The 20235-nt window shown below is 27.2% G+C and overlaps 4 protein-coding genes across 7 annotated transcripts; 2 read left to right on the top strand and 2 right to left on the bottom strand.

The window, feature by feature from the left end:
* Positions 1-5030: 5030 nt before the first annotated feature.
* LOC112602615 (activating signal cointegrator 1) lies at positions 5031-9724 on the top strand. Its single transcript, XM_025350785.1, has 12 exons — positions 5031-5248; positions 5324-5442; positions 5511-5620; positions 6837-6921; positions 6983-7101; positions 7166-7317; positions 7448-7611; positions 7695-7825; positions 7921-8102; positions 8410-8531; positions 9415-9603; positions 9663-9724. Exons 1-12 carry the CDS (start codon positions 5166-5168, stop codon positions 9722-9724), a joined length of 1518 nt encoding a protein of 505 aa, XP_025206570.1. The 5' UTR covers positions 5031-5165.
* A 132-nt stretch (positions 9725-9856) lies between these two features.
* On the bottom strand, positions 9857-10991 carry LOC112602544 (DNA-directed RNA polymerase II subunit RPB9). Its single transcript, XM_025350670.1, has 5 exons — positions 10710-10991; positions 10470-10524; positions 10225-10298; positions 10028-10154; positions 9857-9961 (listed from the first exon to the last, which is right to left on the bottom strand). Exons 1-5 carry the CDS (start codon positions 10772-10774, stop codon positions 9890-9892), a joined length of 393 nt encoding a protein of 130 aa, XP_025206455.1. The 5' UTR covers positions 10775-10991; the 3' UTR covers positions 9857-9889.
* Positions 10992-11090: 99 nt separating this feature from the next.
* Positions 11091-12327, top strand: LOC112602545 (multifunctional methyltransferase subunit TRM112-like protein). The gene is made up of 4 exons (XM_025350671.1): positions 11091-11379; positions 11488-11589; positions 11701-11793; positions 12171-12327. Exons 1-4 carry the CDS (start codon positions 11302-11304, stop codon positions 12273-12275), a joined length of 378 nt encoding a protein of 125 aa, XP_025206456.1. The 5' UTR covers positions 11091-11301; the 3' UTR covers positions 12276-12327.
* Positions 12328-13133: 806 nt separating this feature from the next.
* Positions 13134-16600, bottom strand: LOC112602543 (microprocessor complex subunit DGCR8-like). Of its 4 annotated transcripts, XM_025350666.1 has the most exons (4): positions 16253-16427; positions 15824-15895; positions 14745-15676; positions 13134-14664 (listed from the first exon to the last, which is right to left on the bottom strand). In XM_025350666.1, the coding sequence occupies exons 2-4, from the start codon at positions 15842-15844 to the stop codon at positions 13650-13652; spliced, it is 1968 nt and encodes a 655-aa protein (XP_025206451.1). In that variant the 5' UTR covers positions 15845-15895; positions 16253-16427; the 3' UTR covers positions 13134-13649. The 4 variants fall into 4 exon arrangements, with proteins under 4 accessions (XP_025206451.1, XP_025206453.1, XP_025206452.1 ...); XM_025350668.1 differs by lacking the exons at positions 15824-15895; positions 16253-16427 and adding an exon at positions 16540-16600 and having other exon boundaries at positions 13135-14664; XM_025350667.1 differs by lacking the exon at positions 15824-15895 and having other exon boundaries at positions 13135-14664; positions 16253-16425.
* Positions 16601-20235: the final 3635 nt, after the last annotated feature.

The following is a 20235-nucleotide window of genomic DNA, read 5'->3' as shown; positions in this document are numbered from 1 at the left end:
AATAATAATAATAATAATAATAATAATAATAATAATAATAATAATAATAATAATAATTAGAACAAAAGTTGAGAATTTCGCGAATACTATGAATAAATGCGGAGGCTGCGATGTAGAAGAATGTTATCACTGCGAAGAAAATGTGCTTGAAAACGTTGGATTACCACCCCTAAAGTATTGCCATTATAAACACATGATTACTTTGTTTATAGTGAAAAATGCACCACTGGTTTTATATGTAATTGGTATGTACAAAAATGATGCAAACGTAACAGGAATCGGCATTCAGCATGACTGCTGAGCATCAGTGTGTTCCATGTTTTACCAAACAGTACAATTCCGGATATAGACCGAATTTCCTGTTTTGGTACAAATATCTTTATGTTCATTTAAACTTAATTTTTATCACGGTTTTTAACATTTTCTTCTTCAAAATTACCAGTTGTCCTAAAAAAAATTAGAAAAATATAGGTTCAAAAACATAGTAATGCTTGTCAATTAAACATTAATGCACATAAACATATTTTTATTTAATTTTTTTCTAAAAAAAATGTTTCTAACATTTTACCTGTAAGATAATGGTAAAGTAAATTTGTTTCAATATTAGTATAAAATAATGTTGAATTTCTTCCATGTTTTTACTGCTGTGTTAAAAAAGAAAAATTAGATTCGGAATAAGAGTAAAGTTTTTTTTTTTTTACTTACTTCGAAAATCACTTTTTATGTTTTTTATTTTTTATCTGATATATATTAGTGCGATAAAATGTATATTGAATAACAAAAGCATAGCAATGTGCAAATAAAAATAATTTTCAACAATCAAACGGTTAAGAAAACTATATAGCCCACATAATTAATAATTTATATTAATTCTTGGGTATGTTCTTTATAAATTATAATATTTGATTTTAACAGATATCTGTCCACGGGTACAAATTTTGAAGCGTTACACTTCAATTTTTGCATCGCAAAAATTATAACTAATAGTATAGTTAAAAAAACATTTTATGTACTTTGGTTTTGGTTAAAATTAAAAGAAACCGAAATGCCACAACCTACTAAGGAAACAGCTGCAAATCTCTAAAGTGTTTTACGAAAAAAACTAATTTCCCAAATTGTCAGGAGCTATAGATAGGCAAACTGGCAAGCACATCAAATATAAAAATTCGAATAATGTTGGTTCACTCTATTATAATTATAAAAAATGGCAGAAGTGAATGCCAATTTAAATTTTGTTGTTATTGATATTGGAGTCTATAGACAGGAATCTGATTTAAGTGTACTTCGAGAAAGGGCATTTGGCAAGCAATCATACTCAAACTTACTTCAAATTTCCCATCTAGTGCCTTAAACTGAGAGTGTTATTCATAATATTCAATCATGTTTTTGTTGTAGATGAAGCATTTGGTCTTCGTATAAATATATTACGACCGTTTCCAGGCCGCGGTCTCGATGATACTCGACGAATTTTAATTACAGACTGTCTACTGTCTAGGGCAGGGAGAACTGTTGAATGCGCATTCAAGGTGCTTGCAAATAAGTGGCAAGTATTAGTATTTAGTAGTATTACATACACCAATTTTAGCAGAGCCTGAATTTTATGACAATATTTTCAAAGCATATCACGTTTTTCATAACTTTGTAAGTAAAAGAGATGGGTGTAATTATGAAGAGACAAATGAAAACTACTTAAATGTCCATTTGAACTATATAAAGTACCAGGGTAGAAACGTCAGTTTTCGATTATAGAAATTAGAGATAACTATGCGAATTATTTCATAAACAAATAAGGGGAAATACCATTTCAAAATAAAAAAAAATTAACAAGTCATAATATTTTTAAATTAAGTTTTATGTAAGTTTGATTTTATAATGCTTAACTATTTAATAATAAATTTATATTAGTATAATTTATAAATTACAGTAGAACTTCGATTAACCGTCACTCGATTAACCGTCACTCTCTGTTATCCGTCATCGGTCATCGCCGAAAAAAAAAATAATTAGGCGATTAGACGATTGTGATAAACTCGTCGTGGTGCCCAACACAGTAACTATAAAGTGTATAAAAATAGTTTGTAATATGTACATATCCAATATGAACGATAAACATGATAAACGAACTATAAATTTATGTGTGTATGTATTGTAATTTAATCAGTGACCGACGTACAGCCTACGTGTAAGTGTGTACCGTGTGTATTAGTGTTTTCGTAGTTTATGTGTCATGTTTCGAAGATGGCAGAAATGTGTGTATATGTATTATGTATGTACACGTTTTTTTTTGTTGCAAAATTTCCGTTAACCGTCTATTCGATTAACCGTCATAGCCCCGGTCCCGACAGTGACGGTTAATCGAAGTTCTACTGTATTTACAAGTTAAAAATATTGATTATAATATTACATTTAGATTCTCGTCATTGATATAATATTAATTATGCACTTAAATATAGCAATATAGCAATTGTACATAACGATCAAACTGATCTGATTCTAACTGAAGATCTATCTTCGGACGATTACTAACATGATCATCGATCACAGAATGTACCACCGCTAGAGATAATCAGAAGTGACAAAAACGACTTTAACGTGAATTTAGTAGCGGTGCAGAACATTCGATATTTTAAAACTGTCGTAAAAACACCATAGTACGCGCAGTTATACGTCGGAAGAGGACGCATACCTGATAGACGACAAAGGATGATGCATGACAGGAGACGACGAATACGCGGCGGAAGACCTGACACTCGACAGAAGGCATAATACTGTTTATGCGATCTCTCAACTCCGCAGTAAACACCAGTTGACATCACCTACTTTGGCGCATTTTAAGGTGTTGAATAGGCTAATCAACGACTTACTGGTGGCGGCCACTCGGAGATCGAACAATTTACCGCCTGTTTCGCTATTTCCGAATGGTAGTGACCAGTTGTTGTCGAGTTCTAGCGACAGGAATGTAACGTCGTCGGAAATACGCGGACGGTGGACTAGAACAACTATATCGGAAAAATTGTTAGAGTTCGAAGAGATCTCGCGGGAAATTAGTAATGCCATTTCGGAGAGTGGAAAGTACTTACCAGTCTTACCACCAATACTCTTATGTTTGCGAGGAAGTACACCAAGCCGGGAGATTGAGAATCATTAATGTCTCCCGTAACATTAGTGCCAATAATAACAGAACCATCACGATCCAAACGTCGTAGGCCGTTTCTATCGGCGTTGAGAAGATGACTTCTCAAGCTCTGTAGAAGTTTGTGCTGTTGGCGTTGCAAATAGCGATGGTAATATGTAGACGTAATGAGTTGGATTGACTGTACAATGCGACGTGTTAGATCATTCCAAAAATCGTTGACCTGCAGGCTGCAGTATCGTTACTGGTTTGTAAACCAACCGCACGAGACGCATCGTTGACAACCCTGTAATCAAGGCAATTACCCTGTGTTAGATGTTTGATATAATTTATTATGATATAAATGTTTCACATAATGCTTACAAAATACAGAGTTTATTATTAATGTATTTGTATTTAAAAAAACGATTTATAATATATTATAGGTACATATTTATTTATGTTAAAGTCTTCAAATGTATAACAAACCTGTTCCGAGTTGTCATGTAAAAAATAAAAGTTGCTTATTAACAAAACACTGGTTAATTTAATTGACAAATATAAGATAGAACAATTCCAACGCGATGATTTAAATATTCTATAGTAGAGACGTAGAGTATGTGTACCTACTTAATTAAAATGCATATCCACGAAAAAGCAAGACGGTCGAAACTTAATATCATTATAGTTTTCTATAAGGGAAATTATAGTCATAACTCATAAGTGAATATTATAATTGTAATTATAATATGACGTTTCCACACCATTATAGTATTATTAGTATTTATATTTTACTATTTGAGTATACATTTAACAATATATTACATAATACATTTATATATCCTAGACAGTTAGGCGTGTTTATCATCTTGCATTCGTTTTGTAGGTATTATCGCGAAGTGCCTCAGTTATAGGTATAACTAAATTTTGATTATTTAACAAAATTTTTAATAATATTACAATGATACAACTTTTCGGACTGTTACTTATTTCCTGTACCTAAGTAGCCTCGTTTCATTGCTTGTTCCGTGTACCTATGCTCTTAAACCTGTAGGTTCGTCGGTTAAGTAAAATATTTTCGTCGCTGACACAAAAAACTTTTCGTGTACTAAAACATAATTTTTCAAGAGACACAAAAAACGTTTTAAAAATTCACAAATTATCAATGATAAACGAAAAGTAATTTTATAATTTAATTGTAAAATTACGTACCTAGGTATATGATTGGTTATTTCGAAAAAAAATTTAAGTAAAAAACTTAATAACAGTTATGGATTTATTATGTATAAATTGGTTATATATTATTATGTAGGTGGTTTTATTAATTACAATTTTTTGCCATAACTACATAGATATTTTCATGATCACATAGGGATAGAATGAAGGGAATTTAAATAATTACCTATGATATCAAATGTTCATTAGAATATTTCAATATTCAATTCACGTTATATTTTAGTCCTTTTAATTGTATATCTATTATATAGATTGATTGTTAATTGTTATTGATCAATCAAATATTAAATAATTTCAATTCATTCGTGTATACGGCATCGACCATCGTGCTAAACATCGCACATTAAATCCTCGTTAGTCGTTATCCACCACAGTTGTGTAATGCACAGATTCAAATATAATTTAAATTAAATGCTCTTGAAAAATTCTCCCGTCTTGGACAGTTCACGAGAACGTATAGTGAGTATTGAGTAGTAAACTAGTAAGTACTAAGTACTGAGTTGTGAATACTGAATAGTGAAGAATGACAATTATTATTGAGATTTAACGATTTGAGCATAGACATTAACCGTAGAGTACTCTATGGAGTTAACTGACATCTTCTTATCAAATGTATTCCTTATCGTATTTTTAAATTAGAATTGTTGGTTTGGTAGTCTACTTGATAATAAATTAATATTAACTAGTAACTACTGTGCATAATTTTGCGATCTTGATGATTGAGACTTAGAATTTTAAACCGTAGGATTATTCATTCATATTTCCTTACTCAATTTATCAACTTTAATATTTTACTTATAATTGATAGCTTATAATAATGTCCAAGCAAGAACTTATTCAGTGGATTTGTGATAAACTTACTGCTTTACTACAGTTTGAAGTTCAAAATGACATGGCGGAGTATGCACAATATTTATTGATTTTAATTTTGCATTGAAACTTAATTTTGTCGGATAATACTGCTATTGTTTGTAGATACATATTTTCCATGCAGTCGGAACGAGATCTTGATGATTACTGTAATTCATTATTAGATATTAAATCTCAAGTTCATAAACAGTTCTTAATAGATTTAAAAAAAAAACACAGACTTTGTAAGTTAATTTTAAATATTTGTTTTTTATTATTTGTTGATTAACTCTTATTTAAATGCTCCATTTAGTCCACCAAAAACCAACTTCCAGTGTTCAGAATACACACGATTCTAAGCAAAACATAAAAAACCCTGTAAAAGAAGATCCACAAAAAACTAACACAACTAATAATCATAAGGTAAACACATTTATTGAAAATTATTTAGTATATTTTTATTGGATACTATGCATTTTGTAAAAAATTAAAAACATCTTACATGTATAAGAAAATTGAATAAATATGTTTAATAGTACGAGCCTTGAGGTGTAAATGTAGTGAAATATATAAAATTTTTTTTCCATTAAGTGACATAATTAACTAATCAGTCAATCATGAGATATTAACTTTGTAAGAGTTCATTGTTAAGTAGACCACTTCAAACTTCTTTCATGATTATTCTCCTATTTTTTTATCTTTAAAATTGTTCTCAGTCCTCACTAGCTGACAAATTCAATCCAAATTGAGTTAAATTCAAAGCGGAAACTATATTTAACCAATTAATCATTATGCTAGGCTTTTTTTTTTTTTAATGTTTGCATTGTACATGAAATTGAATGATACATTAAGTAAATTTTAATTTAATAAATTATGATTAATTAGTTAATAGAATACACCATTTTTGGTAGATAAAATTTTACAATAGGTAATATACTGTATAAGTATCAAATGATTTATTATTAAATCATTTTTGTAGATAAAATACTTATCATAATTGATCTTAATCAATTTTTGATTTGTTACATGCTCAAAAAACTATACTTGTGTCTAAAAGTTACTGAAATTGTGATAAAAATTCAAAGTAATTTATACATCTTAGAAAATTTCTCTTTTTCTGTGGTTTATCAGCATAATGTAATTGAAAATAATTACCATGTTAAATGTTAATAATTATTATAACTAAACCATTCTACAGCTAATCTATAATAAAACATTTCAAAATATAAATGCTAAATTAAGGAAATGCTTAAGACCCTTTGTAGTATCTACATTTTTCTTAGCAAATTACTATAAAATAAATTAGATTATCTTTTTTACCTTAATTAATTTGAAGGTTCCTTATTTTTATTCACAATTGACATATCCTTTCTATATATCATTATGCTTCACTCACTATATCATTAATTGTCCCCTAGTTAAGATGATGTTGATTGCCAATGTAGTAGAAAACCATCTGTTCCCTTATTTATTTTATATATTTTGTTTTTCTTGATAGTCTACTATTTAGGATACATTTTTTAATAGTGTTATTGCAATTGTTAAGTAATTGGTTTATTTTTTAGTACTTTTAATAATTAATAAATTAATATTTAAAATATGCTTTTTATATTTTAAAATATATTGGTTATATTTATAGAAAAAGGAATCCAAATCAAAAAATAAAAAATATGTCAACATTTATACAGATGAAGGTCATAATCGACAAGAGGTGTTTTTAAAAGGTAAAACATTATCTTTATAAACTTTAATATTTATTAGAATTTATATTTAGTACTGGTTAAGGTCGTCACAAGTGTAATTGTCAAGCATCTAAACATGGTTTAGTAAACAACTGTTTGAATTGTGGCCGAATTGTTTGCAAACAAGAAGGATCTGGTCCATGTGTTATATGTGGTAAATTGGTATGAACTTATTTAATTTGTCAAAATTTGTTTTGAAATACAAACATTTTTAAATGTTTTATAGGTATGTTCAAATGATGAGAAACTTTTATTGAATTGCAATAGTAATAAATCTAAAGAATTGTATAACCAATTAATTGAACAAACTGTTATATCAGACATTGACAATAAAGCTCTTGAGCATCGTAATAAGTTATTAGAGTTTGATCGTACCAGGTTAGGATCATCCAAATGAAATTATCTTACAATTAACTAAACATTAAAAATATTACTAACATTTTTCAAAAAAAAATAAAGGCTATAATTATAGATTTTAATAAAAGAAATATTTTTATTTATAATACAGTGCTAAGCGTACCACTGTAATAGATGACCAGATGGATTATTACTCAGTTAACAGTGGTTGGTTATCATCTAAGCAAAGGGAAGAGTTACAAAAAAAAGAAGAAAAACGCCAAGAAAAGAAACACGGTTCAAGAAAAACAAGAAAAATCATTATTGATTTTTCAGGTATATAATAATAAATATAATTATTTATGTATACATTTTAAGTAAAATATGGATAAATACAAAAAATTTTTGTGCACTAACAGGTAGACAAGTTTATGAAAATAATGAATCTGATGTTGAAGATGATATTGATGTAGTATCTGATAGTAAAGAGACACTTTCAACTGTGATAAATGAACATCTAAGTAATCCTTTAATTAAAATGGATATAAAGGTAAAAAATAATAATACTTATTTATTTATAAAATATTTTTTAATAAATGTATTTGTTGTATATATATATATGTGTGTATATTTATTACCTTTTAGTTCAATGATAATGCTATAAAAAAAATTAAAAGACATACTGTTGATCTTAACAAGCCGCTTATACAAAATAATCCAGGATTCAGTAGAGTACAAGATGCTGAGCTAATGTTAATGGCGGATCCAGGTTTTTGTTTGAGCATGCATCAGCCATATGCATCTCTTTTGTTGTTAAACATTAAAAGGTAGCTTAAATGTATTTTGATTGCAAAAAATTACTTCACTTATTTCTTATTTAATCGAATAAAATAATTCAATTTTATTTAGTATTTACTATTTTTGAGTTATTAAATATCTATATAATTTTATTAATTAACTATAATAGAACTTACTCATGTTAGGTATTAAATAATTAAAATTTATTTTAAAATTATTTTTATTTACATATGACATATACATATTTAAAATATTGAGTAAATTTAAATGTCATTTTATTTAAAATATTTACAAATAACTACTAATTAACAACATTTTGGTTTCCTTTGATTTTAGTCATGAAGGCCGTACATGGTTTACACCACATCGTGGAAGACTTTGGATTGCATCAACAGCTAAAAAACCCAGTCAAGAGGACATAGAACGAGTTGAGACATTTTATAAAAATTTAAAAGGAGGCAAGTGTGAACATACACATTTTAACAATGACAAACTTACCCTTGTATTCTGAGCAATTTTGTATTTATTTTATCCATATCTATCAGCACCTTTTAAAGAAAATGCTTTATCTTAAGTTTTGAGATTGGTTTCAAGTAGCAAAATTGGCTTAGTTACTAGTCAATCAAAAGTTTAAAATTCCTAATAATTTTTAAAATAATTAGGTACAACTAACTGCTATAAACGGGAATATATATGAAACACTAATTTTTGACAAAATCAATTTTTCTTGTTATAATTAAAAAATGAATAATTGTCTACTTGAAATTTTGACTTAATATATTTTGTACTAGAATTTTTTTTTTATAGATCATGTAGTTTTCAAAAATTGTTGGCTATTTATATGTTTAATATTTTATAAAAATGTAATTTTTTATTTTTTATTTAAGATTTTAACAATTTTATTTGGGAATCAAAGAATTTGATAATTTAATACAAGGCACCTAATAAATTATTATAATTACAATTGAAAAATGTTGCAAATACAAAGTCTCAATTGTATTTAGAAAAAAAGACTATACAAGAAATGCTGATTTTCAAGTCTTTTGAATTATAACAAATTAACTAATTTTGTTTGATAAAAATTAGTTTTTTAGTTTTAATATTTATTTTTTTTAAAATTCATTTTTATAACTCATAAACATGTGGTAATCTAAATTTGGTTTTGATAAAAAAAAATTGTATTAAGCCTTGTATTATATTATCATTTTGAAATACTGAGTAATTTTCAAATATTAGCGAGTTAAAATAATTTTTTTGCTCAATACTCATTATACATAAATTTACATAAATGACTAGATAATTTGATATTACTTAATCTTTCAAAATCTTTGTTATATTTAGATATTGTATTTCCAAAACGTTATCCAACTGGATGTTTATTAGGCTGTGTGAATTTAGTAGATTGTTTGTCTCAAGAGGAATATATTTCAAAATATCCTCAAGGAGAAAACGAAAGCCCATATATTTTTATATGTGAAGATCCAATCTTATTGGCTAATCATTTTCCAATTAAAGGACAACATAAAATTTGTAAGTGTTTAATATAGATTATAATATTCTACTGTCTTTAATATTGTTATTATTTTCAGTTAAATTAGATGAAAAAATTTGTAATGCTGCTCAAAAATGTTTAATAAAAGAAAAGAGTTGAATGTGATATTTGTAAGAATATTATTAAATAGTGTATTTTTCGTTATTTAAATAAAACAAATTATTAAATATGTTGAATTTTAGTAATATAAAATGTACACTTACATAATTATGTATAAATATTGTCTTTAAATGAATATAAAAAAGTTATTATATTTTATAATTATTAAATAGAAGATTCAGTCCAACGATGTATGCAGTGAGGATTGGTACAAACATAATATAATCTCATTTCCTCCTAAAAATGAAAAAAAAAAAAATCAATATTAAATTAAAATAAATTATTTATTAATAAAAAATATACCTCTGCACGTCTAGTTTGAGCTTGGAAAAATACAGATTCACGGTGTTTACATTTTGGACAAGGATGATCTTCTGACCTGGGTAAAGTTGGATCAGACGTTACATCGGAAACAATATGAGTGAGTTCACTAAATGTAAAAAAATCGAGATTAATGAATGAGATATACAGTCAATATTAACATAGACATTTTAAATTACTTGATTTCGTGCATAATTTTGTTCACATAAATACAATTGCTATCTGCCATCTGTCTGTGATCACAATTTCGACACTGGAACATTAAACACATGATTTAAACTTGTACACAAATGAAACATCAATAAATTAATCAACTCATAAAAACAATATAATAATCAAATTTATTTTTTATATGACCAAACCAATGTGGTAAATATAAAAAAAAAAATTTAAATAACCAAAAGTAATATTATATTCTACTCACAGCATATAACAGTACTTTATGTTCCTTGTCTTCTTTAGGATATAACATGTTGTTGCTGAAAAACAAAAAACAAAAACATTTGACTAAGCTATTTAAATAGTCAGTATTTTCTTATTTATATTTGCCGTTTACACCTCACAAACGTAACTTGCTGTTTCTACTTCGAAACAGTAGTTAAGTCAACATTGCTGACCGATTAAAATTGAATAATTTAAAAAAAGCGGATTAATTTGATATTACCATTCTTGACAGAATCGAATGCCGACAAATCCGGGTCCGTCACTCCGGGAATCGTAGCCCGACATCGTTCAATCGGCGAAAGTGCACAAAACCGTTAAAACAAGCTATGGCGCTTGACGAAGTCTGAATTAACAATCTATATTCTACGGATGCAGAGTACTCGTAAATGAACGGAATGACAGATTAACTAACAGACACACTAAACAGTTATAAAAACAGTTAATAAAAATTTACTATCAAAGAACACGAGCGCGACGATGTCCAATGTCGATAGTAAAATTTGTATAATATTGTTAATATCGTTTTATGATAATTGATAAGAAATAGTTTATGGTACCGCGACTGAACATACCAACTTAATACCAACCGGCTTCGTATCTATTGCGCATAGTCGCGGTTTTTGGGACTTGTGTTATGTTTTTTATTTCCATTTTTTAGTCATTTAGTATTGTATATAGACTGTACTGAACTACCGACTGACTGACAACTGTAGTAACATTTAGCCATGCTCTGCGGTTTCACGTGGTCCATTCAACTGTCGGCTATCAATCAATAATTAATTTTTATCCAGTCCACTACGTGAACAATAATCATGAAACTGTTGACGCACAATTTGCTGTCGTCCAAGAGTTTGAAAGGAGTTAAAGTAGGATATCCACTTCGTATTGTCGTGAGTGATTTCATTGAAGTTTTTGCTCCCTATTATCGAGATTCATTTAATACCGTTCTCTCCTTATTGTAAAATAATTGTGTGTACTATATCTTATGTTTTTGACAGGCGAAAGACGTCAAGATATCAGAATCTGAATTCAATAAGGAGTTTGTGAAGAAAATCATACCAAAACTTGATTGGAAAGTTTTTGTTAACGCCGCTGAGCAAGTATGATCATCTTATGTTCCTATAAATATTGTTACACAAGCAATTTATCAATGTCAATCTATCATGATATTAATGGGTTTCACGAGATATTTATTGTTTATTTTATTCCAGATTGGCCATGCCAATGACCTGTCTGATGAATTAATCGATGACTATGAAGATGATGAAGAATATCTTAAGAAAGTACACCATTTACTCATGGAAGTAAGTCTAGACTGACATAGTTAATACTAAAATACAGTTGTTTTTTTTCTTTTGTTTGATGCTATCTCTTGACCGCCTATTTGTTACTCGTCATTTGTGTCAAACATTTGTTAAGTTATTTCTATAAGTTAAAATGTATTTTCTTAAACATTTCTATAAAATATTTTTCAACACTTGTTGCTTTATTAATTAATATTTTAATTTGGAAACTTATTTAACTGTATATTAAATCACTGTTAATAAATACCTATGAATTAGATTTTATAGTAAATTGAAACAAAATTATATGTTTTTAATTCTAAAATATAATTTATTTTATATTTTAATACAAAATAACTAATATTCTAATAAATAATAATCTTATTTATTTTATATAGGTAGAAATAATAAATGGCGAACTTATATGTCCAGAAACAGAACGAGTATTTCCAATATCATCTGGTATACCTAACTTATTGTTAAATGAAAATGAAGTATCATAAATTCTTTATACATTTACTTTGTGCATGTTATAATCATACATATATATGATTTTTATGAAGTTTTAAAAAAAAAATGTATTTCACCTGATCTATAATTGTATATCTTTGGTTAGAATAAAATTACTTTGTAGCAAAGGTACAGTATATACTTATTTATAAATGGTATGTTGCAACAAATACAATTTTTAATAACAGTTTAATCCGTTTCTCTGAAAACTTTAATTTAAAATTTGTATAAGAAATCATGTTTTAAATCAAATAATTTTATACATTTAAATAAATCATTGTATGTATTGAATAGTTTAATTTATTTTATGTTATAAAATTATTGTATAATGAAAACAAGATCAAATATAAAAATAATAATAAAGAACTTTTTTGCTGTACTCAATCTTTGGTTTAAAAAAAAATACATATATATGTATTAACACTAAATTCATTTTAGAAAATTATTTTATCAATTTTAAAAATACTTTAAAAAAAATATTGTAGATACTAATTATTTTTACTAGGTTTATGTTCAGTCTTAATATTTTATAAGTAGAAATTCTTAATTTTTTGAAAAATTGTTCATGTTTTCTTTTTTTTTTTTGCCTTGCTGACTACTGATTAGGTCCTTTTTTTAGACATTTTATCTGCACAACATATTTATTTTTTAATATTTATAGGTATATGCATAATTGACTATGTATTCATACCTATTTTTGTCTCATTAAAATAATTTTATATATTTTAATAGTAATCACAATTATGCTTATACCTAACTGATACATATATTTTATACAATAACAATAATTATTGTTGTCATCATCTTAAAACACTTGTCTTCCAGAAAAATTATTTGTCATAATCTGTCTTAAAATGTTATATTTTTGCACCATAGAAGTATAAAATAACAAATTGCCACTTAATACAATTTTAAGCTGATAATGCCCTTTGCATACATTAGTATTTTGGAGATGTAATCCTCTCCACAATATGGTCTAGAACGTAGTTAAGTCAATCATAATTCATCGCAACAAATTTCTATAGCATATCCTGCACCACTTGTAAATGTGCCTATGGTACTATATATTGTTATAGTAGTTTTAATTATAGGTTTTTGATTCTGGTGATATTGAAATATCAACCCCGGTATTTTTAAATATACATTATTTATTTACAATTTGTTGTAAATATTGTATTCATAAATTAAACATTAGGTTAACCCATTACATTATAGTATAAATTAATACCTAAATATTACACTAGTATTAATCAACATCATATATCACTTTTAGGAACAAAACAATTGAATTGAATAACAGTTAATTGAACATCAGTGGTTGATAAACTTGAACACAAAAAAAAAAATAAACTAGTCTAAACTATTTCTTACGTGGGACTTGACGATGATGGAATTGCTATGGTATACGGACATATACCAAGCATTGTATGCGGTAGTCCTAACATTTCATTAGTTTCTTTTAATTTTCTTTGATCCCTAATTTTTAACATTTCTTCTTTAAGTTTATTTAATATAGCAAAATTGGGTTGATTCACAGCAGCCTTACTTTGAAGCTGGGTGATTTCTTGCTCTTCTTGTTTTTTTTCTTTAGCATTCTTAATGCTCCGGTTGCCGTACAGCCGTAACAACGAACCCCAATTATCAATGTGTGGATGTAATAAACCTAGTATTACTTGAGAAGCTTTTTGTTTGCCGTCTCTTTTATTTTTACAAGCAACAGAAGCTGTGTGTTTACCAACCATCATTGTGCATTGATTTAGCATCCTACGACGATTGTTTAATTTATATTCAATACCTATTTCACATTCACCAAAATTCCTTTGTAAACACACTAATAACATAGCGTATGGACTAGGTTCTGTGGTTTTCGCACAAAATTCAGTAATTCTAGGGTCAGTGACTTTAATTTGGTCAAATATAACTGGATCACGTTGGTTTTTGATGTCTGAATCTATTTTATTTTTCATTTCCGGGATGAGTATATCTAAGGTGGCTCTGGCAGCATTAAGTTTTGCTTGTTTCTTACTATTACCCACACCAACACCGTATTGGACGTCATTAAGCACAACAGTAGCAGAATAAGGCGTTTCTGTATTTTCAAGTTCTTTAAACTCATACCAAGGTTGGGTTTTCAATGCTTGTTGCAGATATTCATGTAATATGCTCACATAACTTTTACCATTGGGATTCATTATCCATTCACGACGACGATTACATCGTTTATCGTGATCCTCAGTTTGAACTGGAAATGATATCAGTTTAGTACTATCTGGAAGTGAAGGTCTTTCTTTGGTATTGATTAGTGTACCATTAGAAATTTCTGTTTTTATATCTTTTTTTTTAATAATTTTACAAGAAGTTTTTTCTTTTTTAACCTTAAACCTGAAAACAAAATTTAATTAAAATTGATTACATAAAAATAATTGAATATTTAATAAATCAAGTAATAAACATTTACTTACTTAAATAATGATTGACAATATTCCCGCAATTCTGCATGTGTTAAAGATTCTTTAATAATATTTTCTTGTGCAGTCTCAACTTTAGCATTTGGTATAATCATATCTCCAAGTTTACTTATCTGAAAATCAGGTTCATTTTTTATAATTTCTTTATTTTCAAGACCTTTTCGATATTGTAAGCAACTAATTGCTGATAATGGGGCTAAATGTGATTTAGGATCACCTGGTCCTAAAAAATAGGGTCTTGATAATGTTACAACTCTACTTTTCTTGTGTAGATAAATAGGCATGCCACTTTTATGAGTGGCTTCAATCCAATTTTCAGGCAATATATCAAAATGATTTTTACATACTTCTTCTAATACAATTTTTTCATATTCTTTGAAGTCATCTTGAGTAACAGTTTTCTTTTTATGTTCATTAAGGGTTTTATTTTTGTCTTTATATGCTTTATCTAGTAAATCATATACTTCGTCATTATCTATACCTATAGATGTAAACAATTCATTCTTATTATAATTATTGGCATTATGGCCAACATCTTTAACACATTCATCAGTTTTTTCATTATCACTAGTCTTAGAATTTGTTTCATTTATTACATACTTTTCTAATTCAAATTCTCCATCAGAAATAGGTACATACTCTTCACTTTCACTGTCTTCATATTTAATATTACTATAATCTTCATCATCAGAATCTCCAAAAGATACAATCTGATTTGAATTCAAATTTTTGTCCTTGAAGTTAAAATAATCGTCTATTTCAGTCTCATCATAATTTTGACTATCTTTATCAGTTGAAATATTTCTATCAAATGGTTGTTCATTTATATCCAATAGTTTAGTTTTTTTTCTAGGGAAATCTTCTAAATTATCATCAGAATCAGAGCTAACTTGACAGTCTGATGGTAACATATTCAAAATTTCAATCTGTAATAAAAATTAATAAAATCCATTAAATACTTTTTTTTTTTAATTTAATAATATATTGTATAATGTGTAAATAATCTAAAATTGAGCATTCTTACAAATTATAATCGTTTTTATTCATTATCTAATGATAAAATTATGAATTACTGTTTCTAAAATGTAATACATTGTTCTTTAAGTTCCTTTCATACGCTTTTGTAGAATATACTTTTAGTATGCCTAGGAAAATTTGCAATAACAATCAAGAATAAGTAACAGAAATTCTAAAGATTATTGTATAATATAAAAATTAAACGAAAAAAAAAATGTTTAAATGCATAAATGGCTTGGTCCATAACGTCGGGAGTTTTTGGGTGTTAAGACCCTTTCCCACCGTTTAGGCCTACGTTTACTAATTACTAAGAATAATATTTTATATTATTAAGTATATCATATTATGTCACATAATATGATAGTTCAATAGTTTTGATAAATATTACTCTATAGTAATTAGTAAATAAAGGTACCTAGTTGTTACATAATAATAAATAATGAAAAAAATTATCTTCATGAAAACAAAAAAATGTATTTACGTACGTAGAATAATTTTGGGCTGATTAACAGGATCCAATATATTGATATGCATTCGAAAATGAACTATAACCTGCCGAATTCTTGTAAATTGCATCTGCACTGTTGCAGTGTTGCACTGCAACGCGATGTGCACTAGTGAAGTAAAGGGTAGAGACTACTGATAAATGATAATATCATAATGGTAAATAATATTATTTTGATTATACTTTGTGACGTGCAGACAGCTGACAACCCAAGGTTTATTGATATAATTATTGTCATATTTCGTGATAATAGTAATGGTATATTACCAGTTATAGCCTTGATGGAGAGGTATTCTACATTGTGAATCGTGGCCACGTTTAAACCACGCAGTATTCGATATTTCAACAGTGACGTACGAGATTTCTTATCTAAAGTATTATCAAATACGAAAAATGTTAATAGCTGGTAGCGCTCCTTGCGGCTATCAAATAAAACTACTCATTTGGATAATAATATCTATTATCATCGATATCCCGCGAAAACGTTTTAATTTCTATCCGTTTAAATATGCATGTTTAGATATTCTGTCGTTAGGATGTTTATATTTCATATTATTTATTTTCAAGCTTCGATAATAATTGTTTACAAAGTAACTAATTTTGTTGTAGTAGGGTACCTTGTACACTGCATATTATATCAATATTGCTTAGAAAGTTAGAAATATTTTTGTTTTTTTTTCGTGTTTATCGCGCGTATATTATGCAACATGTACGGTAGGTATATAAATATATTATAAGAATACCGTACTATTATACCCTATTGTTGTCGGATTGCAATATGGAAAGGGCTCTAAGTTAAATGAAAACATCGATTAAATTAAAGGTCACTTCTTATGCGGATTTGAATTTTAATGATTTTATCCCGACAAACTCAGTGTTATAAATTTAAAAAGTTCATTAGCATTCGACTCAAATCAATTAAATCAACTTAATAGCAAATATTAAATTCCTTAGAAATAATGGGTTTCACATATCCTTTTCTATTTTTTCTGTGTTCTAATGGACATACTTCACTTAATAACAAATAAAGATCTACTTCGGAGCGCTTGATATTTTTAAACTTACTATTAAGTTCACACGTTATTTTATCTCCATGTCTTAATGGTTGGTGTACATCATGAAGAACATAAAAAAACATCGCTTTTCTTTGTATAATATAGAATATTGTTATCATTATTTTTAACAGGGTAAATTATAGTTCACTATTATTATTAACGACCAAAAGATCATATTTTTCAAGCAACCAATAGTGACGCGGTCCTTTTTTTGTTTTTTGATTCAGCACTATCAACATCTTTAATTAATAGATAATATCTCATCAATTAAAATTTAAAACACATTATTTTTAAATCACATTGTCTTCTCAATAACTCCGCATTGAAACGATCTTTTATATCGCGCATTTCATTCTCCACGTACGAAATTTTGTCAAAGACTGAAATGTGAAAAGACTAGTTAGAAATATTTATCACATTATCTCGCTCGACAGTCGATACTACCTATATTATGTTTCATTAAACTTATCGATATTACAGATGATTATAATTGATTTATATTAGGCGAAAGAATATTGTCAAATATAATACCTTTGAAATGAATTTAATATATTATCTATACATTGTTTGGCATTTAATGTAAATTGTAATGCTTAGATAATTTAAACAATTTGATAGACTGTCTGTTATGTTTGATACGTATAGAGTTCCTAGACATTTTATAAAATACCAGTATTATACACATTACCGCTAACATTTATTAGCTTATGCATTTATTTCGTTTAAGAAACCTTGAAAATTTCATTAAAAAATACATCGCACTAAAAAAAACCAGATTATAAAATCTTCGAGAGTAATGTACTATAATATAATTTATATGTGTTATTTATAATGTAAAGATGATTAATTGTATTTTCGTTGAATACGTTTGAATGAAGGAGAAGTAATGAGAAACTCTACGGAAATCGTCGGGATGGATCTTTCACATAGAATATTGATGTTTGTCAGATCGTACCTCGATGCGGACACACCCGTAACGTTTATGGGAAAATTTTACGACTCAAACCCATCGAATGATCATAGACAACCCGCCGTTAGGCTAGCATTTATTCCTAGTCAAATGTCAACCGTGGCATTCACTGTATAAAGTTTACCATCTCCTCTCGCGCACTAACAGTACCAATTGTTCAAGGGACCTTTAAATTGCCACCTCTGCTACATATGATGATAGTCAGTAAACTGTTGCAGAATTATCCGCTTGTAGTTACTGAGCAGAATATGACGACACTGAAAACATGTCATCGGATTCCAATTACAGTTGAACTAATTGAGTCGATGTTGCTGAAACCTTCTGGAGAGAAAAAAAAATCAGAAAACATCTTTCTACGAAATTATGTCGAATGACATTATTAATACGCTATCGACACACGTCTACAAGTTGCAACTACAATTTTACTACGAGAACGACTGACGTGTGTGCAAAACCAATTTTAAAAGATTACAAATGTCATAATAAATACGTTATTTTCAATATAAATAAAAATATATTATGTTAAATAAGTTGTAATATTGATATAAATCAATATAATCATGTTTATAATTAAATAATAATAATAATAATAATAATAAAAAAAAAATTACAAAAAATAACTTACTGAATTATTTTTATTATTGTTTATAAATTAGCACTAATATAATTATAATATGTATTTATATTAAATATGATTTTTATTTTATACCATTAAATTTAATCAGAACAATTATCTTGATAAAACTAATACACACAAATATTATATTATACTATAGTTGGTACATATTCGACGGATTTACGACAAATTGGACCCGATGAAAATAATATGTCCACGTATGTGGTAAATGAATAACCCCTTAATAATTTATTATTAAACAAATGAAGGATGTAGATCATGCGTACCTATATTTTAACAATTTACTAACAATTTATTAGTCTGAGTTATAAGTATGATTTATAATCGATCAAATTTCTTATTTTTATCCTACTTAAAAATGCGCTTCAACTGCTAATACACTGTATTAGCAACATTTTTATTTTTATTTTTGTTTAAAAAATAAAAAATTTCATTAATGTGAAAAAAAAAAAGTTGTGGACCAATTGTCTGCTTAATTAGTACGTTTTTTGTCGTGTGGACTAATCATCCGTTTAGCAATTATTTAATGCTCATACTTATTCAATTGGAAAAATCGGCATAAAAGATTTAGAAATAGAATAAAGTAACGTGATAAAATATAAAAAAACAACAATGAATATGTTTAAGATTATTTTGTAGAATATTTGAGTATAGGTAGGTACATAACATAAAAACGAATATCAAAAATTAAAAACTCAACATGAACTATGTAAGCATTAAGCATGCTTAAATTTGGAGTTACTCAAAATCTTACGTTCTTATTGGCTGTAAAAAAATTTTTCAAATCATAGATTTTACCGTGAATTTTGTTAGTTTACTTGTAAGTACTTACTTTTTTTTCTTATAAAATTAAATATATTTTTAAATAATTAATTTATTTAAGAAAAATAAAAAAATGTTTTTTATTTGGTTGTAGAACTGACTAATGAGTTTCTCAATAAAATGTACAACTTAAACAAATTTATCGTTTATTCTCTTGCTATTTTATTATAAAACCATACAGAGGCAGTGAAAAGTGGAGGTTAAATTTTAATGTTATTGATTCAAATATCATCAATAATATAAAAAATAATTAACAAGAGCTGATCTTATTGAACAACAATAAATCGACAATTTATTAGACAAAGAATATTTTGATGTATTATTACATTGACGTTATAAGAGTCACCATCTTCGTCAGTGATATCTCGTTGGAATAAACAGTAATTAAATAGTAATTATAAATTACCTTATCATGGTCATGTTAAATAATTCTCAAGAACAATGACAAGTGGACTTAGTTTACATGCATATTGTATTTG

Source organism: Melanaphis sacchari, unplaced genomic scaffold (genome assembly GCF_002803265.2).
Source record: "Melanaphis sacchari strain LSU unplaced genomic scaffold, SCAv2.0 Contig8_pilon_pilon, whole genome shotgun sequence".
Lineage (NCBI taxonomy): Eukaryota > Metazoa > Arthropoda > Insecta > Hemiptera > Aphididae > Melanaphis > Melanaphis sacchari.
This window is presented reverse-complemented; position numbering and strand designations above follow the sequence as displayed.

What these genes read in the sequence shown, in the direction of transcription:
- LOC112602615 (XM_025350785.1), top strand. Translation starts at nt 5,166, where the DNA reads ATGTCCAAGCAAGAACTTATTCAGTGGATTTGTGATAAACTTACTGCT. An exon ending in AATCATTATTGATTTTTCAG is followed by an intron (nt 7,612 to 7,694) that starts GTATATAATAAT and finishes GTGCACTAACAG; the next exon opens with GTAGACAAGTTTATGAAAAT. An exon ending in TAAAGGACAACATAAAATTT is followed by an intron (nt 9,604 to 9,662) that starts GTAAGTGTTTAA and finishes TATTATTTTCAG; the next exon opens with TTAAATTAGATGAAAAAATT.
- LOC112602544 (XM_025350670.1), bottom strand. Translation starts at nt 10,774, where the DNA reads ATGTCGGGCTACGATTCCCGGAGTGACGGACCCGGATTTGTCGGCATT. An exon ending in ATAAAGTACTGTTATATGCT is followed by an intron (nt 10,299 to 10,469) that starts GTGAGTAGAATA and finishes TTAATGTTCCAG; the next exon opens with TGTCGAAATTGTGATCACAG. An exon ending in AAAATTATGCACGAAATCAA is followed by an intron (nt 10,155 to 10,224) that starts GTAATTTAAAAT and finishes TTTTACATTTAG; the next exon opens with TGAACTCACTCATATTGTTT.
- LOC112602545 (XM_025350671.1), top strand. Translation starts at nt 11,302, where the DNA reads ATGAAACTGTTGACGCACAATTTGCTGTCGTCCAAGAGTTTGAAAGGA. An exon ending in GATATCCACTTCGTATTGTC is followed by an intron (nt 11,380 to 11,487) that starts GTGAGTGATTTC and finishes TGTTTTTGACAG; the next exon opens with GCGAAAGACGTCAAGATATC. An exon ending in TACACCATTTACTCATGGAA is followed by an intron (nt 11,794 to 12,170) that starts GTAAGTCTAGAC and finishes TATTTTATATAG; the next exon opens with GTAGAAATAATAAATGGCGA.
- LOC112602543 (XM_025350666.1), bottom strand. Translation starts at nt 15,844, where the DNA reads ATGTATTACATTTTAGAAACA. An exon ending in TGTATTACATTTTAGAAACA is followed by an intron (nt 15,677 to 15,823) that starts GTAATTCATAAT and finishes TTTTTATTACAG; the next exon opens with ATTGAAATTTTGAATATGTT. An exon ending in TATTGTCAATCATTATTTAA is followed by an intron (nt 14,665 to 14,744) that starts GTAAGTAAATGT and finishes TTTTGTTTTCAG; the next exon opens with GTTTAAGGTTAAAAAAGAAA.